The 22,607-nt window shown below is 32.5% G+C and overlaps 2 protein-coding genes across 6 annotated transcripts; one reads left to right on the top strand and one right to left on the bottom strand.

The window, feature by feature from the left end:
• Positions 1-3,364: 3,364 nt before the first annotated feature.
• LOC100788855 (vacuolar protein sorting-associated protein 26-like) lies at positions 3,365-11,515 on the top strand. 3 transcript variants are annotated; one of them, XM_006593365.4, is made up of 11 exons: positions 3,367-3,548; positions 3,678-3,752; positions 4,689-4,763; positions 4,864-4,936; positions 5,494-5,538; positions 5,850-5,961; positions 7,214-7,280; positions 9,395-9,439; positions 9,841-9,896; positions 9,990-10,165; positions 11,107-11,515. In XM_006593365.4, the coding sequence occupies exons 3-11, from the start codon at positions 4,716-4,718 to the stop codon at positions 11,283-11,285; spliced, it is 801 nt and encodes a 266-aa protein (XP_006593428.1). In that variant the 5' UTR covers positions 3,367-3,548; positions 3,678-3,752; positions 4,689-4,715; the 3' UTR covers positions 11,286-11,515. The 3 variants fall into 3 exon arrangements, with proteins under 3 accessions (XP_006593427.1, XP_006593428.1, NP_001240856.1); NM_001253927.2 differs by having other exon boundaries at positions 3,373-3,527; XM_006593364.4 differs by lacking the exons at positions 4,689-4,763; positions 4,864-4,936 and adding an exon at positions 3,871-3,982 and having other exon boundaries at positions 3,365-3,527.
• A 1,265-nt stretch (positions 11,516-12,780) lies between these two features.
• Positions 12,781-17,544, bottom strand: LOC100792380 (protein TRIGALACTOSYLDIACYLGLYCEROL 2, chloroplastic). 3 transcript variants are annotated; one of them, XR_005888138.1, is made up of 7 exons: positions 17,213-17,535; positions 16,445-17,063; positions 15,962-16,291; positions 14,862-14,977; positions 13,361-13,425; positions 13,164-13,254; positions 13,024-13,074 (listed from the first exon to the last, which is right to left on the bottom strand). XR_005888138.1 is itself a non-coding variant. In XM_003543222.5 (6 exons), the coding sequence occupies exons 2-6, from the start codon at positions 16,964-16,966 to the stop codon at positions 12,982-12,984; spliced, it is 1,152 nt and encodes a 383-aa protein (XP_003543270.1). In that variant the 5' UTR covers positions 16,967-17,063; positions 17,213-17,544; the 3' UTR covers positions 12,781-12,981. The 3 variants fall into 3 exon arrangements, 2 of the variants coding, with proteins under 2 accessions (XP_003543270.1, XP_014620819.1); XM_003543222.5 differs by lacking the exon at positions 13,361-13,425 and having other exon boundaries at positions 12,781-13,074; positions 17,213-17,544; XM_014765333.3 differs by lacking the exon at positions 13,361-13,425 and having other exon boundaries at positions 12,781-13,074; positions 17,181-17,535.
• Between the last annotated feature and the right edge of the window lie 5,063 nt (positions 17,545-22,607).

The raw sequence follows: 22,607 nt of genomic DNA, 5'->3' as shown, positions 1-22,607 counted from the left end.
ATCTTAGCCAATCTTTTAAAGCTCAGTAGAGCTAAGCACTAACATACATAATTCATTGAAATCAGTAGAACAAAATTCTAAGTCATTATCAGTCCTAAGACACTTTATTGTCCTTCCTATTTGATTCTTCATAAGAATCGTTTAATGCTTGAAAAATTTGAAAGCTTTAGATTTCTGCTTCATCATGAATCCTTTGTCATCCTAGAGTAATCATCGATGATGAATAGGAAATACCTTGCCCCTCATAATTATAGAACTCTCGAAGGTCCCCAATAGTCAGAATGGACATAGTCCAACATGACCTTTATAGTGTGCACAACCTTTGGAAACTTCATTCGATGTTGCTTCCCAAAGACGCAATGCTCACAAGACTAAAGAAGTTCCATCTTGTGATTTCCAAGTAAGCCTCGCTTGCTCAAAATATCTAGACTTTTTTCACTCATATGGCTAAAACATAAATTCCATAAAGAATTATCAAATGAGCCATTAGACGCATGACTTCCAGATTATGAAATAGCAAAGACAGAGTTTGTCACAGTCGACCCCTGAAGGATATACAAATTTCCTTGCTTGGTTCCCTACATTACCACATACTTCCCTTTTCCTCTGATCTACATACTCTACGTTCAACCCAGCAAGAAAGCCTTTCGAATCCATGGCACCCCCAAATACAAGATTTTTCTTAAGTTTTGGAATGTAACAAAATTCAGTTAAGGTTATAACAACACCATCATTCATTCTAATTTGTACAAAACCTATACCTACAGACTTACAAGGAACATCGTTACCTATGAGAACGTTACCACCAAACTTCTTCTCATATGCCACAAACCAATGTCTGTCTGGACACATATGATAAGAATGACCCGAGTCCAGTTCTCATTGTTTAGAATGTTGTTGCAGGTTTTCACCAATAGCCATAACCAAATTGTTTTCCAATGAGGAGTCATTTTGAACAAGAGCAACAACAAAATCTTTCTTTGCTTTCTTTGGATAGTCTTCCTTCCAATGACCTAGTTCTTTGTAGTAATTATAGATGTCCTTAGGATCAACTTTGCTCTTCTTGTCATCTTTTCCTTTCTTCTTCTTCTACCTTTAAGCAGAACCAATCATTGATAATCTGGATGCAAAGGCCTTATCAGCATTCCCAAACGCCTTTAGTTGAAGCTCTCTAGAATAGAGACTAGGCTTGACTTCTTCAAGTGCAATGGAGTCCTTGCCTGCACTAAGAGAACTCACAAAATTATCGTAGGAGGGAGGAACAAAGGCTAACAAAATGATTGTCAGATCTTCGTCTTTCATCTTGACATCAATGTCATGTAGCTCCATTAGAACAATGTTTATCTCATCAAGGTATTGCTTCAGTGTTGTACCTTCCCTCATTCAGAGGCCAAACAAACATCATTTCATAAACAACTTGTTATAGATTGATGTCATCATGAAGAGTTTCTCCAATTTAAGCCAAGACCTAACAACTATCCCTTCTTCAAAAACTTCATATAGAACCTCATCAAGTAGAGATAAGAGAATTAGTGAATGTGTCTTTTGCTCTTATAACTCAAGCACTGACTTATCAATCTTCAACGATTGACCGGGGAGAGGAGCCTAGATGCCATGTTCTTCCAACAAGGCTCACATCTTGATGCGCCAAAGGTTGAAGCTATTCTTCCTTGTGAATTTCTCAAACTTAATTGTGTTGACCATCTTCTCAAATAGAATCTTGAAGACACAACACAAACAGATAAAAAACATAATGGTTGATCACTGATGAATTTATCTACCATGAATCAGATGCGGAACTGATCTTGAATTGAAGCTCTAGATACCAATTTGTTGGAAAAGATTCAATATATTCTATTTAAATAAGGAAGTTCAGATGATAGAAAGAGAAGAGAGATATCGCACAAAATTGTTAAGGTTATTGTAAATAATAAAATTTACGATGAAGGGGTTCAAAATATTCTTAAGCTCACAAAACCTAGAATACAATGCTCCTTATAAAGGAGACAACAACTAATTGTTACAACAGAAAACAATTACAGTTACAACACAACCTATGCTTATGAACCACCAAATTGAACGCTCCCTTCTATAAGGCTGGATGCTCCACCAGATTACAGAAGATACGCCAATACAAAAGACAAGAGTAATGGACTAAACGACCAAGGTTGTCGTCCACCCTATCTCCATTGTCCATCATCCAACCATTAACATAGATTGTGTGGAAACAAGTTCAAATCCTAGATCTGAATTAGAATTGTACAAGGCTTTGATGCTAGGAATAGATCAAATACATGCATTTGTAGGGATTCATTGTTTTAGCTCTGAGTTTCTATGTCTAAATCACCTTAGGAATTAGGGATTTGGCTTGGAACTCAAGGATTAATCATTAAGGAATTAAGATTAGTCATTGTAATTTGAATCTTGGTTGTATTGAACTAAGAGATTGATTAGGAATAAGTTTCATATGAATAATTTTATGAATTGACTCTCAACAACACTTTTCTTTGTTTAATTTCATTTTCGCTCCAAATATTATGTTTGAAAACCAAAAATAATTTAATTTTGCCATAACAAATTGACACCTCACTAGAATGAAACCTTCTTTTAAAAACAAATAGAAACTCGACCCATTTATCACAATGAATTAACAACTCACTACAATGATGTGACTAAAAATTGATTGTTGATTCCCTTTATGTTACACACAAACTTTATGGATACAATAACTCAATACTTAATATTTCTTTCTACAATTAGACTAAGTTCATTTATCTATGAAGAAGAAAACTTACTTTTATAATATAGTTAATAATTGTATGCTCACAATTGGCTAATTACACGTGAAACTTCACATGTCTAAAGCAACCGTAAACTAATAAATTATTTTTCATGTACTCTTTTTATAAATTTAAATTGTTACTACATGCTACCTAGTATTATTATAAATTATATATAAATATTTATTTCATATAATTTAAGTTTATAATAAATAATATATAAATGAAAATTTTAATTTATAATAAAAAATTAAAATTTTAATATAAATTATTTTTTATCTTTGAGATCTTTTTTGAAAAACTAATAAAAGTTAATTTCAAAATAGAGATAAAAATAATTTGAAAAAGATGAGTGAATAAAATCAAAGGATAAAATATATAAACAGATAAAAAAATAAGTAAAAGGATTTTTTGACTAGTGAAGTGAAGAGAACCTCAAATAATCTCAATTTATGTGCAAAATTAACATTTATCTTGGTAGTTAGTATTCCTAAAAATATCATAAAAAATGCAATTAATGAAAATGACGTCGTATCATGTCCGTTAGTTAAACAAACGTGTACTTACAGACGGAACAGCGTTACCTAAACGCACGTTCCTAACCTTCATCACACTGTGGACTGTTTGTTCTGTTGCATTTGCATGTGGTGCCATTTTCCATTTCCAGAACCTTTTTTTTTCCTGAATTGTTTTCCTTTTCTATCATTTTCTCTTTCTCTCGATCATCACTCTCTCTGAAAAATCATGGTGGGTTTCTCTTTCTGAAGGGTAAAATAAAGAAACGTGAATGCAATTGGATCATCAATTTGTTATTGCTGGTGTTGTTTTTGCATTGCAATTGTTTCATGAGATGTGCTAATCAATTTGCCTCACATGTGTGCATTGTTGTTTGATCAGAATATAATTGCGGGAGCTTTCAAGCCCCCATGCAAGATCTCAATCTGTCTTGCTGATGGAAGTACTCCCAAGCAGGTGTGCTGTGCTGCAATTCACGGATGAATATAGTGATCTGAATGAATGAAAATGATCATGAACCCTTCTTTTTCCATTATGTTTAAAACTTGTTCTTTTTGGGTTTTCCTTATTCTAGTCTATTCATGTGAAAGTTGGACCTCTGTATGAGTATCTCAATAAGAAGATTTTCATAAAGGAAGCTCCTTCTGGCCCTTTTCATCACAAAGGGGTTTCGGAGTCAGAGTACCGTACGTACCCAGTTAAACATTTTACTTATCACTGTCATAAATGGTTCGCAACTGCAATTGTGGATGCAATTGTCAAGATTTTTGGGTATCTGTAACCGCATTGGGACCACAATTGTGGCTGGATCAGCTATATTTGTTTGCAATTTTCCACAATATCAAGGATTATGGCTAAATCACAACCACAACTTCAATTTAAAACTTTGGACTCACGGAATATCTAAATGGTTTCAATATCTGAATCCATGTGGGTTTCTATGTTTGGTCCTAACTCCTAATCTGACCCACATATGACATGAAATTATAAGGTAATGTCATATAGTGTAATGACTCAGTGATCTGATTGGCATGGTTATTTGTGATAAATAGTATAATTTATGTAACAGAAAGTGGCTAGTCCGTTCTTTATATACCGATGTTCAACTTCTGAATTTTTATTTGAGATTTGGGATGTCTGGTTAGGTATTGTGTTGTTTAATCTTTCTTATAGTAACATGTTAATCCCTCAAAGTATATTCTTTCTATGGAAATACAAACTTTTGTTTGTTTTAAACTTCCTCATTATTGTTATTCAGATATTATCACTATGACACTAAGTAAGATTTGGAATTAGCTTCCAGGATGCTGAGGAAGGGTATTTCATTTGTTTTTCAAAAGCTTTAACAAGGCCACCTTGATTTACACTTTTGTACCATCTCGTGTTTGCTAGGTTCGCATAAAGAAGGAAAATGGCCAAATGGTCATGGTTCCTCTCTTTCAAAGTCAGGAGAATATAGTTGGGGAGGTACACTGCATGGCATCATCAACTGTTGTGTTTTACTTTTGATGTGGGGATTTTGTTCTGTTAGTAGACTGGAATTTAATTGTTGACACTTTGGGACCAGGTTATTATTGAACCTTCAAATGGGAAGAAGGTTGAACATAATGGTGTAAAAATTGAGCTTCTTGGTCAAATAGGTGTGTTTCCTTCGGTTGTTTTTTTTTTTTTTTGGTATAAATGTAGGATTTCTATCTGTAAATGCAATAGCCATTGTCACTGATGGGCTGATGGCAGTACCCTTAATTGCATCTAATTTGTAATTATGTGGCTTTTTGTTTGTCTATAACTTCAAATGAGAAGTAAAGTGTTTAGCTTGGATCAGTACAACAATAATATGTATATTCTTTTTTTATATTATTTATTTATTATTTAGTTTGTTTATCATGATTTGAACTTGTGGTTGAATGTATATATATCATATTCAAGATATCTAGTGAAAGGGAAGCTGGATTAGAATCCCTTCTATCCTCTGCTCCTTTACTATATACTCTGGCTACAAAGCAGAGCCCTCTAAATGCCATCATGAAGTGTACTAAAAAATTGGTGTTCATGTTATTTTATATGTTGTCTCCATGGATATTGTTGGTGTATGGAGTTAATTTTGTGTACAATGACTTCAGTGGGGGCATTATTTTTTAGTATTGGGTGTGTATATAATGAATGATGCTCCATTAGTTCATTTCCTTCCTTGCAGAGTTATATTTTGATAGAGGCAACTTCTATGACTTTAGTTCTCTTGGTAAGTTCAAGCTTATACAACTGAGATCTTTCCTTTTTTGTCTCTTCCTTTCTACTCTGTTACAATTCTCAGATGTTTTTTGCATAGGCATTTGAATAGTTAAATTTTTGCTTGTCATACTTATAATACATGCTATACATCTAAATCATGTTTATATTTAGAAGCTCCAGTATGTAATCTGTTTTGTTCTTTTTTGCCCTCCAAAGTGCCTTGCTCTCTGTGGGGAGCATCATGATGCTTTTGATGTAACATTGGTTAGAGTTTATATCATAATTCTCCACAGTTTTTAACTCCCTGTAACTTATGTGCAGTACGCGAACTTGATGTTCCTGGCAACTTGTATGAAAGGAAAACATACCCGTTTGAATTCTCTACTGTTGAAATGCCGTATGAATCATACAATGGAATCAATGTTAGGCTTAGGTATGATAGTTATTTTACATCTATGGTAACCATGAATTCTCAACTTCTCTATGTTTTTTCTATACTTTTCTTCAATAAATTTGTTATGGAATAATTAGATTCTCTAATGTCAATTTTTAGAAAGGCAAGCAGCTAATGGTTGATGGTTATTGAACTGAAAATCAATATACTCTTGTCAAAATGCAAAAAAGATAATGTGGTTGGGTGGTAAAGGCTGGCTATTTTATTGCTGTTATGGGAAGGGTCAAGAATCAAGACCACTTGATCCTGATAACATATGAAAGAAATACTTCACCTAGAAGCATAAGCTGCTAAGATAGTGCTGAAGAATTACTTTCATGACTCTGGCATTGCTTTAAGCTATATATCTATGTGGTACCTTAGTTGAAAAAAATGTAAATATTATTTTTCCTCCATTATTTTAAACAGGAAGGAAATCAAGTTTTCCTGCATAATGTCAAAGGATCACAAGATCATTTTGGTATTAGTTCCACTGATTATATCAAATTTCTCCTAAATCATTGAAATGCTTGTTAATATTGTTGCTTTGAAATCAGACTACATATACAATTTAACCCTATAATTTCTTTCTAGAATGGTAAAATAATAGTAAATGAGAAGGGGCAAAAATTTGATAGCCGTAGAAATCTATTTCGATCGGTGGACAGAAGATTGAAAATTTTACTTTGTTTCTCTTGGTTGGCTTATTCGTAAAATCAATGACTTATCATGATAATAACCTTTTGTTTTTGCTTCTGAGCTTTTTCTTCCATTATAAAAGCTACAGTACAGTAGAGGATTGTTGTCCCAGAATCATATAACTCCTACTGAGAATATTCTTTGTCCAGATTTACAGAATTACAACAGGGCTATTTTCACACACTACAATTTTCTTTTAAATAACTGCTATGCTAATCCATAACTGCCATCCTAATACATATCTGCTACTAGTTCCTCTCCTTTTAACTGCCATCACATCGGTCATTTCTGGCCTCCACACCTTCTCCTAGAAATATGAATACACACACCATGGTGGTTTATTTTACTTTTTTTTCTATTGGTTGGTTCTCTGACCCATTAATTCACAGTTACCATCAGACTATATCAATGGTTTATTGAGTTATTTATTATTGTTCCCTTTTTTCATATTTCAATCAATATTGTCATAAGCCAAAAAAGTAATTAAAGGTGGAAAGGATTGAACATAATGACTTAACTGAATGCATTAGATCCTTTTTTGGCAATCATGCAGGTACATTTTGAAAGTGACAATTAGTCGAAATTATGTCAACAACATTGTGGAATACATGGATTTTGTTGTGAGTTGATTTTCTACTATATCATCATGACTTTCAAAGCTTGCCTGCTACTTATTCCCTATTGTTTTGATTATCATACATATTTTTTGTGGTTTATGTTGTTCTTGACTGCATGTTTGAATCATGTGAAAGAAAAACAATAATATGACTTATATGATTATATAATATTTTCATTCAACTGTCACTGTCTCATTTATTGATTCTGTATACGTATGTACTTCTGTTTATGTCACTTATGTCCTCAATATTATCAGAGTACATCAAATGCATTCTGGTACTACTAACTGAATTAGTTTTTTTAACTTTTAAGACATGGGGCCTGGCACTATATTCTAGAAACCAATTTGTGGTAGACCCAAGGTTTAGGCAGATTTTATTTTAATAAAATAATTTTATTGAGACAACAGGAAAAGATTAGAAAATAGAAGGATATGGAAACCTCCAACCTCCTTCTTAATAAAAGTTCAAAACAGAAAACATGTATCGGTCATCAAATAGAAGCCAAACATCTAATCTTATCCAAAATATATGGTCTAGAATTAAATCATTGTTAACAATATAGTTATGCTCCAACTAAATGCACTATGTTTGTAAATTGCTTTTTCCTCTTAAATTATTACCATGCCACTTGTTTGATTATACTTTTATTTCCTCAACTTTTGAACCTCAGTTTTGTGATAGGTGCTTCAATGTCTTCATTTTATGGTCCTTATATGCATATAATTATGGTGACCTATGAAAAAATTTCAGTTCTCTTTTTAAAAGGGAGCACTTGTTCAGGGTACAAAGTGTGAGCAGTTTTTTAATATTATTTAATATATTATAATGTTTATATTTTATTGGAAAATTTTAAATTATTTGATGGGATTTCATGATTGCCTGATATACTAATGATTTCTGTTATATTCTGATTCTTTTAAATGTTAGTCTTGTGTACTGCTTCTATAAATAAAATTTAAATTCATATTAAAATCAAAGAAACCTGTACTCCTAACTAATTTTGTGTATTGATCACACTACAACTAATATACCCATGAACTAATAATCCGGAAAGGTTATGTGAAGGCATATGCATGGTTTTATACTTTTATAACATGTCCAACAGTAGTTTTTAGATGGAGAGCATCTCTAGGAAGTTTGAAGGTATGAGTTATAATTTTATAAAGATTAAAGAGAAAGGAGAGAAGCAAGGGGGAACTAGATAATTAGTTCTTTGATTCAATTTTTTAGTGTACAATATGTTTTTGGTCCCTTGTTTTTCTTGACTTCTGTTTTTCAGTCCCTTATAATTTTTTTTAATTGTTTAGTCCCACATAAATTGTTCCATTTTGTTTTTAGTTCCTGACGTTAATTTCAAATGTTAAGTGATGGCATGGCAAGCATAAACTGCGTGAAAATTTTCTGTTTTAAGTTTTTGGCAGCTATTAACCACTACAAATTTTCTGGTGGTCTAAGAATGTATATTTTTGTAACATTTCTGGTGGTTTCAGAAAATCTAGTGTTCGGGGTTTTGATTTTCTTTTTTGAAACATTTCTGGTGGTTTTAGTCTATCAGAAAACTTGTAGTAGTTAAAAACCACAAGAAACTTAACGGAAAATTTTTAAGCGCAAATTCTGCTACCTACTTCATCACTTAACAGTTGAATTTAACGTCAGGGACTAAAAACAAAACGGAACAATTTATGAGGGACTGAAAACGATAAAAAAATATTATGAGGGACTAAAGACAGAAATCAAGATAAAACGGGGGACCACAAACATATTTTATCCAATTTTTTATTTGAGCTTTTGCATTACTTTTAATTGTGTTTTTAATCATCCTTTCTTGTAAGTTGTCTTTTCTAACTTCACAAATACTTCTTGCACTTTTGAATGTTGTATACTATAGAATAAACCCAACCATCTATTGGATTTGTATAGTACAAAGTAGAACATAGGAACTTTTCAGACCGAAACATACTGTTTCTTGCTTGATCATGCTATGACAAGATTAATTTTTTTTATATTCTGATTTTTGTAGTAATTAGTTTATATATATCAGTTTCAGGTTAATACAGAATATAAGTTTTTAATTTTTCCCAAAGTAAACCTCTTTTACTACAATCTCCTTTCAGGTACGCAATTATGCTCCAGCTCCACCTATTAATAACAGCATTAAGGTGAGGAGAATATGGTGGTTATCAGTAGATGCATATTGTGAATTGTCAATTTGCCTCATTAATAACCTATATATTATCTCTAATAGAGAATGTACTGGAAAAAAATTTCCACAATCCACTTTCTTCATCTTGTTGAAACTTCATGCTTGATCACTTAAAACTCAAGTTTTCCATTCATGCTATAAAATATAAATCCCTTACTCTGATGCTGTTATGTGTTTGTTCAAAAACTGCTTGGATCAGTTTCTATTTTCAGTCCTCACCTTTGCAACTGGGGTGATCGAGGGAGTTGTTTTTAGTTCATAAGTAATGTGGTTGTTAATCTAATGGTATACTCTGATGAGAATTGATATTGCTTAATAATAGCATAACTTTTTTTGTTGCATTTATGCTTCATGCAGATGGAAGTAGGAATTGAAGAATGCTTACACATAGAGTTTGAATACGGCAAGAGCAAGTGAGTCTGAAATAGCTCATTATTAAATTTACATCTTTAATGCTCTTAAAGAAGATTAAAGGAAACTAGCTTGTGGTAATTAAAAATTATCAGGTATCATCTGAAGGATGTCATTGTTGGCAAAATATATTTTCTTCTGGTGAGAATCAAAATAAAAACCATGGAACTCGAAGTCAGGCGCCGAGAGTCAACTGGATCTGGGACCAATACATATGTTGAGACAGAGACCCTTTCAAAGTTTGAGTTGATGGATGGTGTTCCAGTCCGAGGTTTGCAATCTTTATATACTTTACTTCATTTTTTATTTAGAGAAATCATTCTTTACTCTATATTATATGCATGATGTTTGACTTGTAGTGATTAGTGAAATGAAATCCTTATTTTAATCCCGTGTTAACTGATATGTCGAGTTTGATTATGCATTGGATGTTGGAACCTAGCTCTATTAAATAAAATTTAAGATTCAAACATTAACTGACATTAGCATTAGAGAAATTACAAAAACCCACGAAGTACTATCAAATACTAAAAAAGAGGAAAACAGAAAAAGGAAAAGAAAATATGCTCAGTTAACATAGATCTTGAGATCTATATTTCTGCTTCATTTTCTCCCCCTACATTGTTGTCTCCTACATCTTTCACTTCTAGAATTTTTCTAGGGCATAATAAAGTTTTTTTTATGTGTTTGATGCATACACATCATTTATGTTTTGCCTGGTCTAATGGAATCCTTTATTCAATGTTTTAGAAATTTTCTTATACTTTTTTATTAGTTGAAAAATTAATACGAATACTACTACTAGATGTAAGTACTATTATTTAAGGAATAAAGGGGCACTGGATGATGGATACAAATTCAAAAAGGAACATCCTTTCTTTAGCCAACAAGGGGGAGTGGGGAAACAAAATAAAATTAAATAACTCAAAACACTGGTGTCAGATTTTTAGTTAGAGAAGTCTCAAACTTCTGACACTCTTTTAAAATAAAATTAAAAATAGGTTATTGTTGCTTACCAAAAAACAATCAGGTTATTGTAGTTTGTTATCAAATTTCAAATGTATTATTATTTAGTATTTCTTTGTTTTCTGCTTTTGAAAGGGATGCTTTTACTGGCTGATTTACTTTATAATTAAGTAGATTTTGTTCTTTTTTCTGGCTAAAATCAATACATAAAACTACATATAAGTATTGCTGATATTGCCTTTTCAGGAGAATCAATTCCTGTGAGATTGTTCCTCAGTCCATATGAGTTGACCCCTACATACCACAACATCAATAACAAGTTCAGTGTGAAGTATTTTCTAAATCTTGTTCTTGTGGATGAAGAGGACAGACGGTACTTCAAGCAGCAAGAAATCACAGTATATCGGCTAAGTGAAAACTCCTGATTCTTATGCCACCGGATTATTAGGATTTCTTCTGTTTTTGTCACCACTTGTTCTGAGTGGAAAGTTTTCTAATAATTTTACTGTAGTTACTAGAAAGTGGGTAATAGGGGTATTATTCTATTCTATTTAAAAAACTTCCTTCACGGGTATGGAACAAACTATTTCCTAATTTTTAACATTTTAACATCCAACTTGACTTATTTTACACTACAAATGAATTCCATAATACATACCGTACAAGTTGAGTTAATGGTAGTTTATATAGGAGACAATTAATTCAATTTTCATTGTAAAGCAATTTCAAGATGAGCAAATTGAAAGAATGTATTGTCATGAGTTAATGAAATCCATCCAAAATTATTTAAAATCTAATCTTTTATGGGAAATAAAAATAAATAATAAAAGAACAAGAGAGTGGGGAGAGAGTATTATATAATTTATTATATCTAAAATATAAATTTTAAAATAATTTTATGGATGGGAAGGATGATTTTATTAGAGTTGTACTGAATCTATTTAACTCAAATGATCAACTTGCAGACATTATGACAAAATCTCTAAAGACACTGAGTGCTGAGTGCTTTTCCACTCAAGCAATACCCGACAATCCAGAGTTCACCTATTTGCAATTACAAAATTGTAAAACTAACAAATAACTTTAAACAGTACATGAATAAAATGATGAATTAGGCTATTAAAAAAAACAATGTTCTTAAATGTTACAAATACACCCTATTTTAACCCCTGCAACACTTATTTTCTGTACACATTCATTATCTCTTGTGAGCTGAATGTACAGTGCTGTTTTTTTATCTTCTGTTAAATTGTATTATGCTATTTTCTTATTCATAATTGTATTATGCTCTAGTGTAGCGTGGTTAATATGAAATTTAAACAACAAAGAAAGAAACTATGTAATATTATTACAAAAAAAAAAGAGAAAAATAGTGCCAAAACTCTACGTTTCTAGATTCCTATACCACTTGATAAAATCGTGTATTAACAAAGACATTTCGATAACTCAGGACCAGTTTGCATGGATACCGAATGGCTATCCATCTCAGATGTCAGATTTTAATTTTGAAGATAACTAACCACAATTGAAACCTCTCCAATGAAACACAAGAAAAATAATGTAAAAGCATGTACCCTCATTCTCTTATGTTTGTGGCAAAAATTGTATTATGCTCTAGTGAGCTGAATGTACAGTGCTGTTTTTTATCTTCTGTTAAATTGTATCATGCTATTTTCTTATTCGTAATTGTATTATGCTCTAGTGTAGCGTGGTTAATATGAAATTTAAACAACAAAGAAAAAATGTTTTTATCCCAACTTCCAAGAATGAATTTACAACCATCAGACCATGTGATGCCCTTCAAATATCAAAGATGATAATTTCCATTAATTGTTTGTTTTGCAATGACAACTAACAAAAGTGAGGGTCAAACATTTTAGCCGAAGTATGACAATCATAAGAATGTGCACAGCAATCATCTGCCCCAATCAATAACATCTCTGCACCTCATTGTAAACAAATTTCTATTACAGTAGAATGTAAAAACCATCAGTACTGCCACTCCTTAGAGACAACAAAAAACAGTAACAAAATACTATTTACTCCTTCAATGTTGTGGTTGGTGAAACACATTGGAAATAACCTAATTGCGTTATATCCTACTTTAATTGGAATTTTGACCTACAATAACCTGCTGAGGGACTTGATAAGTAATTTCAAACTCTTTCTTGTAGCTTCATCGCCAGTGAAACCCAAAATATCCGAGCTAACATTCTGCAATTACATAACAAAAAGTGATCAATGAAGTAGCAAAGTTATTAAATTAATTATACTTGTAGGCCATTTAAAAAATAGGGTCCAACCTCAATGTTCTTCAGGGTAAAAATCAGAGTATATATGGACTTTTGGAGCAGTTCAGTGTTCTCAGGGGTCATAATGGATGAGTGTACCCTTCTGCAAAAAACATTGCACGATTTCGATTAATTAGAATACAACAAAAGATTTGAACTAACTATTATACTTAAAGAATGTTTTTACTGTAAAAATAAAAATTAATAACCTTATTGTATCAGTTCAATTACAGTAAGCATAATTGTCTTGGATCTTCATGGTTAAGCAACGGCACTAGAAAAATGGCATATCTTTAGAGAACTCTCAAACAGTATCCATTTCATACTTTTGAACAGAAAAAACCCAAAAAAAAAAACTCTTATTTTTTAAGTTGACTTTGAAATTAAATGCACTCATTTTACCATTTATTATTTCCTTGAAGAAAAAAGAAAGAACCCACATAACAAAACTCATAATATTCTCTATCCACTTGGTTCATCTTTCTCCAAGTTCTTCTCCAACTTTTCCTATCCTTATAATTTCTATTTTTTTATAAAATAACATTTTTCATTTTTTTTTCCATTCCTTACTTTCACACATACACCTATGTGTAAGAGAACTTTACATGCAATTTCAACATTTTAGGGATAAAGGTTAAAAATAAGACATGTTAGGAGTTACAATCACATCATGTTGACACCTTAACTGTTAAATCTCCTCATTCAGGATCTATCCCAAGATTAACTAATATTAATAAGTTGTGTGGCGATGTATATGCACAGCTGTAAAAGTAGCAATATAATCGAGTTTGCACCCCAAACTGTGCTGGATAGTAAGGAAGACCACACCAGGATCTGGACTGCACCAGATCTCAAGTTTAATCGTGAGAACTCGTAAGCTACGATCCGTTTTGATCTTTTCGTATGGCTAATTGGGGTTCACTTTGGGTCGGTTTTCACTTCAAGACCCGTGTTTTTTTTACCAAATCTGATTCTTTTTTTTTAATGTATTCTCTTTAGTCTTCACAACTAAGTTCACACAGTTTTGTTGTCCGCTCGTCTAGACTCTCCATTCTTCACTTTGTGTGATTAGCAGGTTTCTTTTCTTTTTGTGACTCGGTCCAATAGCCCAGTTCTTCTTGCAGCATAAGATCAGAATTTATGCCTCTGCTTTGTATATGGGTCATACAAACTTATGCCTCTATTTTGCCCAGTTATGCAATTCACGGGTTTCGTATTTGATTGACAAACTAAAATGTATGTTTTACACATAATAAAGTTTTTGACACATAATAAAACTTTTTTTATTGACATGCAATAAGTCTCACTCTTATTTTGCTATCTTTAGCCTCTATTTTGTATTCCTATAATACTATTTTATGAAATGTTTTCTTTTTCTTTTTTTATTGGTGAAATGTTGTTTTCTGAAATGTTGACACTTGACAAACCTTTTTTTATTAACATGTAATAAACTTATGAATACGAATTTTTATTTAAGATTAGTTGGATGTTGATGAATTAGAGGATATTTTCCTTACCTATGTCATCTTAATTACATGTACAACTTTTGCATAATTTTGAAAGATCATACAATCCATGTTACGATTTTCCAACTTACAATCTTTCATCTACCTTCCAATCCCAAGCAAGGTCTCAATTTTCACAACATGGTGTATATGTATGTGTGCTAAATTAGAGTTGAACAAATGCCATTGAGATTTACAAACTAACCTCAAATCCTCAGTCGCTTGTGTAAGGCTTTGGGTTAAAGTCTCAACTTCCTTCAACAGGCCACTATCACGGACTTCAGTCAACAAAGGTTGAACATCTTCAGCCATGGCTTTCATCTGTGACATCACTAAATCAAATGGAAAATACGGGTATGAGAATGCATGATAGAATGATATGATATAAAAGGAAACAACACACACACAACAATATATATAAAGGAAACAATACACACACACACACAACAAAGAACCTGAAAACCATAAATATGATGTAGGTGCATTTAAGACACCAGAGATCATAGATAATTATAGTCTCACTCTGGTTATCAATTACCAAATTGTACATAATGTAAAACATATTACTATTTAATGGATAATGAAGCCAAAAGAAAATTAGTACAAGTCCAAAATAAGTTCCTCAGAATCTGCATGAGGTCAGAAGATTTTTATATGGAATATGTTTTTTGCTTTTGATTACAATAATTGATGCAATTGCTGCAAGTATGCCATAGGAGAATAGCCCAAAATATTGAATACATAAGGTATTTATTGGAACATGAATATTAAGCTTCCAGATTACAATGACATATCTTTGAAAATCAAGTTCCATGTGCCAAGTTCTTTCATTAACTTCTCTAAGAGTGCATTTGAAAGAGCTAACGGGGAGCCTATTTAAGCTTACGAAGATAACTTATGACTTCTTGGTGTAGCTTATCAAAATAAGCTCTATTTTGCTGATAAGTTTTCATGATCAAATTTATGGCATGAGCCCTAATGTGATAGGAGCTTATTGAATAAGTGCTTAACTAAATTGTTTAACCAAATGCACCCAAATTAGTAAAATCTTGCTGGAAAAGGTAACAGGTTACCATCAATATAATAAGAGCATACAATACAACTAAATTCCCAAATCAAGACTTTCAAACAGAGAATCCAAGGCATTAACAAACAATCTTGTTCTAGTTTCTAATACTAAAAAAAACTCAAAGTCAGGAAACCATCCATTTTGTATTGGCAAGAAAATCGCTTGATTCAGCAGTCTAGTTCAGAGGATATTTTATCATCAATCAAGCACACAACCATAAGAAAGTTACATCACACCTTTATAAGAAGTGGTTTTGCTTCTTCGATTATTGAAGCAGCTCGTTCAGCCAACGAATAGCTATTAGCAATGCCAATTTTCTCTACATCTTGCCCAAGACGGGTAAATATCCCAACCAATTTATCCAAACTTACTCCTTCTATACCCTTAATCTTTTCTCTATCACAAACTATGAGAGCTTCTCTAGAACATTCTTGGTCAAGAGGTCCAGCGGAAGGTGTTGGAATAGGATCACGAGGAGTAATGTCGATTATAGTTTCCATAAGAAGACCCGACTGGTTAACTTCAACCAATGAATTCCGTGGTATGATTGTTTTATCATCTTCAATCTACAAATAGAAGAAACCAAAGGTTTAAACTTAACGCGCCAACTGAAATAACAAAGTTCAAAGCCAAGCAATATTTTAATACTGGGATGTTAGGGAACAGAAAGTTAAACAAAGTTTCATATCCATCCAAAACATTTTGTTATTAAGCGGCACCTCAACAATAGCTTCAATACTTCTTAAGGAAGGATTCACACCAATGACGTCACCAACAGTCACACCTCTGATCCTCACAGGAGTTCCAGTGCATATACCACAAGCCTGATCAAACTCAAATGTTGCTGTGTACTTCCTCAATTTGGATCGCATTTGGAAACCCTTCAACCAGGCCAAACTAAGTGCAAATAGAACTGCACCTGAAACTAAAAACAATCCTACCCCACCTTCCCATATGCTCCTACCACCAAACCCAAAATCACTTAATGGACGCATTGTTTGCTTCCAAAGGGTACCAGGAATGTCCAAAACAACCGCAAGAGGATTCTTTGATCCCGAAGCTGGCGATGACTCAACAGGCCCTCCATCTGCAGCAGATGTAGCTCTTATCCTATTGATTTTTCTCTGGGGTCTAAATGGAAAGCAGGGCATACAATTTACAAAACTTCCATGTAGAGTAACCAGAGATGAAGATAAAGCACTTGGCAATGTTGAAGCATGCAATGAAGGGTTCGTAATCATCTTTGACCAAACGTCGTAACTCCCAAATACTAATATCTCCAAAATGTTGAAGTGGAAATGAATCAAAACAACAGAAATTTCAGCAGCAAAAATTGCCCTATAAGTCAAAAATCATAAAAACCCTTATCAACAATACATACATACAGTTATGGGACAGAAAGTGATGAACAAAACAAGACACAGCAAAAAAGACAATAACACAGAGCAACTAAACTCTAATTATGCACATGGTAGTTAGTATCGTACGGTTCACGATACGTGTCGCACGATTCGATACGATTCTAGCTGCTACTGAAACGAATCGGAAGTTGTCTTGTTTTTGTTCCTGAATCGTGGTTGAATCTCTATAACGGAGATGAATCGAGCTTGAATCGCGATTTCCAGACGAATCGCGCGATTCTTCACCGGCGGCTGGCCTCGTGATTCTTCACCTTACGCAGACTCGTCGGAGAGCGGAATCGCTGGATCGTGAAGACGAGCGTGTTTCCGCGTCGCTATTTTCTCAGCCGTGGCAGAGCGGCGTCAAGCTAGTTTCAGATTGAGGATTCCTGTGAAGGAGATGACTGATATTTGGGCTTGCGGGTCTTGGACAAATTGGGCTCATTTAAAGGGAGTTGCTACGTGCACCAGCAAACAGTGAATGGGCAATTTTGCCCTTCCACAAAGGTTATTTTCGGAAGACCCTTCTTTCGGAAACATTCCGGATTTCTTCCGGAAGAATTCCGGAATCACACCTTCTTCTTCCGGAAGAAGGGTCTTCCGGAATTTGTTTATTTTTTAAAAAATACTTTGTTTTCTAATTATTTAATTTTAATAAATAAATTACGTTTTAAAATAAATAATGTTATTGTACATAAATTAGTAGTAAACATAATTATGACTAATATTTGTAATTCCTTTTTTACGCGCATGTAAATGTAAATAATAATTTGTGTGACAATTTAGTATAATTTAAATCATAAAAATTAATTAATTCGTATATTTTATAAAAAATATAAAATATTTATTATGATAACATTTAATTTGTATTACAAAACTTAATATATAATAAAAAAATAATTATAATTTTATAACAACGTCAAGTAAAAATAAATTTCATTTTATAATAATAATAAAAAATAAAATAATATCTAATGCATATGTAATGACGATTTTGCCCCTGTGTAGTTTTCTTTAAATTTACTGTGTTGGTTTTTCGTTTTACACCCTTCCATTTCACCTGCATCCCTGTGTTCTTGCTATTGCTCTTTTGGTGGTCCCGTGAAGTAGTTGTTCCGTAATTGAAGTGAGTGAGTGAGTGAGTGTGAGTGTGTGTGTGTGTGTGAGTGAGTGAGTGTGAGTGTGTGTGAGAGTGTGAGTGAGTGAGTGTGAGTGAGTGAGTGAGTGAGTGAGTGTGAGTGAGGGAGTGTGTGTGTGTGTGTGTGTGCGTGCGTGCGTGGGTGTGTGTGTGTGTGTGTGTAGGAGGAGGAAGAGGAGCGGAGCTGGGTGGTGTATCCATTTTCTTGTTAAGAAAGAAACATTAATTTTAAAAATAATCATAAAACTATTATTTTATGTTATGTAATTGAATAAACTGAAATGAAGTACATATAAAAAAAATTACATTAGACGATATTAATTAATTCTCCTTCATCATGATCATTACGATTTGCATGAACGTCATCATCTTCTTCTTCTCCGACGATGGTAGGCGAGATTTGTGTGGACAAAGGACTAACATAAGTATCAATGAGCGAATCATCATCTTCAACATTAACACCAATTGTTTTCCCGTGTAGAACCATCGACCACCTTTCATCACAAGGGTCTTGAACATAAAATACCTGTTTAGCTTGTTCTTCCATGATGAAAGGGTCATTCTGGTAAGCGAGTTTCTTAAGATCTACCAACGTAAATTCAACATCATTGGTCCGCACACCAATATTGTTGTCAATCCACTTACATTTGAAAACACAAACAATGAATTTGACATAATTAAGCTCCTAGATTTCTTCAACGAAACCAAAGTAAGGGATGAAAGCTATATGAGGATTGTCATCATGTACACTAGCGAAGTGTTGAGATTCAGCCCTTAAGGTAACCCAACTGTTTTGTATTGTACTTTTCTCATCTTGTGCTTTTGTATAGAAGGAATACTTGTTTATAACTTATCCTTGCCAAGTTATAACATTTCTTTTAGGCCCATCTGCTAGCTTTCTTAATGTTTCAGAAGCATTATCATCACCAAAGATTGTATCTTTAAACCAATTTAGGAAAGTCTTGTTATGCTCTTTCAACATCCTGTTCTTCGACATTTTTGGATTACTTTCCTTCACTAAACCTTTCATGGTGAAGTATGTATGGAAAAACTTCATTATTATTATTCAATACATACAAATGGTCTTGTTGCAAATCTTCTACACTTGGAGTGATAACATGCAGTCCTCTTGAACCCTTACCTCCCACTCTTTCATCATGCCGAGACTTGGGAAGCCCAACATGTTTTTCCTTTTCAGTGTACTCTAAACAAAACTCAATAGCTTCTTTTGCGATGTATCTTTTCCACAATAGATGCTTTCAGACGATGTAGATTCTTTGTATACCATTTTAAGATCTTCATGTATCGCTCAACCGGGTACATCCATCGCAAATAAACAAGACCACAACATTTGATTTCTCTGACCAGATGAACAATTAAGTGGACCATGATGTCGAAGAAAGTAGGAGGAAAATATATCTTCAAATGACACAATATAATGGCAGCCTCATTTTCCAACTCATCTAATTTGACAGGATCAAGGACTTTGCTACATATGGCATTGAAGAATAAGCACAGCTGAGTTATGGCAAGCTTGACTTTGTTAGACAAAATGTCTCGTATGGCCACGGCTAACAATTGTTGCATCAAGACGTGACAATCGTGAGACTTTAAGCCTACCAACTTAAGATCTTTCAACAGCACAAGGCTCTTAATATTTGAAAAGTATCATTGTGGAACTTTTGTTGAATAAGTGGCCTCAGTAACTTAAGAGAGGGGGGTGAATTAAATCTTAAAAATTTTCCAACGGAACAACCAATATTCATATTTAATATCCATCGCTACCTTAAACAGAATTTCTTATAAAAAAAAAGTGGAAAACAAATAAAAAAAAAATAGAAAAATCTGATATGCCTATATCTTCTAGTCTCCCATTCAAATATATAGTCCTTGAGATTTGTTTTAAGTTGAAAGTTCTTGCAATTTTTATTTTAATTTATAATTTTATTGATAATGAAATTATTTTTTAACAATTAAGTATATGTTTATTTAAACTCAAAAAATATTTTTATGATATTTTTTAAACTTTATTTAAAACTAATTGTTTTTACTTGTGAAAAAAATACTAAAAAGCTTTTTTAGATTTTACCTTCTGTTGAAAATATACATGAATAAAAGATATATCTTTTAATTATTTTTTTTAAAATATAAAATTAAAAAAACCATAAATTAATCTTTCTATTTTAAATTAATATTTTTATACTTCACATATATTTACAAGCATTCGTTTTATAAAAGAATTGATACCATAAAGTCCTTTGATTACTAAAAATAAAAGTCTGAAACCTTCGGAACATATAATTTAGCGTAAAATAAAAAGGTTTAAATGGGAAACACATTTCCATTTATTAGCCAGCGTTAAAGTTTAAATTATAGATTTATATATATATATATATATATATATATATATATTACATGAGAATGACTATTTTTATGTGAAAAATAAGAATAATTAATCTTATTGTCACCATCAACCTCTCATGACCGTTTTCGTCACAACTATCATGACCGTCATCGCAACAACCACTGAGATCCTCAAGTCGTAATCACTAACATGATTTTTGTTGTTATTGTCACAATCACCATGAACACGATTGCCGTCATGACCACTAACATGACTGTTGTCACCCACCACCGTTAAAGGAGATCATGATGATTGTGGTTGTAACAATGATAGTGGTTGTGATGATGATCCTCACGTAAATTAAATATTTAAAATATTTGATTTCTTATTTGATAAATCTTATATATATTATTTTTATTACATTATGACAATCATATTTATTACACATCGTGTTAAAATTGTAAAAAAATATTTAAATCAAACTTATTTAGAACTTTCAAACTTTTAATTAAGAAAATATTCAATTTTCAAACTTAATGTTATCTTTTATCATTATCTATTGTTCAGTTGCATCTATCTTTATCTCGTTCCATTTTACTTTTAAATTCAAACTTTAGTTATAGCTGTGATCTAAATACAGCTACACAATCTTAGGAATCAAAACACGCTTCTGCATTTCTTTATGGTTCAGGATTTCTATTCAAGAAGGAAGAGAAGATCTGGAGAGGGAGGAAGAATCAGAGAGAAGAATTGTTTTTTCTTTAGACATGCATCGCATAGAGCATGTTTCATGGTTGATGGTTCAACATTGCATTACCATGCTTTCTGATTCTTCCTTTCTCTCCATGTTTTCTCTTCTTTCTCACACCCTTTATCATTAGACGATATTGCTTCGATATTGAAGGTAAGGTTTTATCTATTCATCTTTTTAGGCAGTTTATGTATTATTGCAGTGATAAGATATATTGCAGGAAATTGTTAAAAAGAAGAAGAAAAAAAATGACTAAGGTGCGTGGTTATAATATATTATGGTTGAGAAATTGAACCCGCCAGTCTTTTGTAAGGTGACGTGTTCTAAAGTATTGTTTTTCTCCCCTATTGTCTTGTTAATTGCTCTAGAGGTGTTGCATTATTTCCCTGAACCCTTAATGATTACTCTGACCCACCACCTATCAGGTTTGTGTGTGTTTTGATATTTCTTTCATGTTGTATTGTATTGGGTAGTGTGTTGCTAGGAATTTTTCCATTTCTTAATTAATCATGTTTCTTGAATGTACTAATTCAGCACGTTGTGTTTGTATATGATATATAAGCTTTATGGGGACAATGTGAAGTGAATAATGAAAATTATGACAACGTTCTTCTTTCTGCTTTTTGCAATTTAATATTTTGTTTGTTTAGTAAATGTAATAGATTGGCTTCAATGTTATTGTGGTTTAACTTGGTCAATGTTTTCCGAATCTTATAAAGAAAGGAAAGAAAAACAGAAAAAAAATTGAATTTTTATTTTTAGAAGTGAACTTTTCTCACCTTTTCTTTTCCACCTTCCTTTCAACCAACAAAACATTATTGCTTTGAGCTCGATAGCAAAAGTGGGAGTTTAAACTTTAAATGTCAAGTGACATGACGCAATAAGTATCCTTGTTAATGCAGATACAATATATGTTGATCAATTCCTTATTTTCAGTTGTTTGATGTTTGTCTCAATTTCAGGTTTTAACTAGAATTGAGAACTGCCGTGATGTTGAAGTCTACTTTCCCGGTATGCTAGTATGTTGTTTTAATGCTTTTTTTAGCCCTTTCTTTAAACCATTCCATATCATTGTCCAATTTTTATTAGAAACGTTTTTGGTTGTATAATGTGAATGTTTGTTGATGAAAGTGTGCAAGGAGTGAGATTTAAGAATGTATAGAGATCAGATTGGTTAGGGACAGTTGGATTAACATTAAGCCAAAACCTAAAATAACTACAACTATATTCACAGCTAATGATAACTTCA

The sequence above is a fragment of the Glycine max genome, chromosome 13 (assembly GCF_000004515.6).
Source record: "Glycine max cultivar Williams 82 chromosome 13, Glycine_max_v4.0, whole genome shotgun sequence".
Classification (NCBI taxonomy): domain Eukaryota; kingdom Viridiplantae; phylum Streptophyta; class Magnoliopsida; order Fabales; family Fabaceae; genus Glycine; species Glycine max.
The sequence above is the reverse complement of the archived record's forward strand: the minus strand, read 5'-3'. Positions and strand labels throughout refer to the sequence as shown.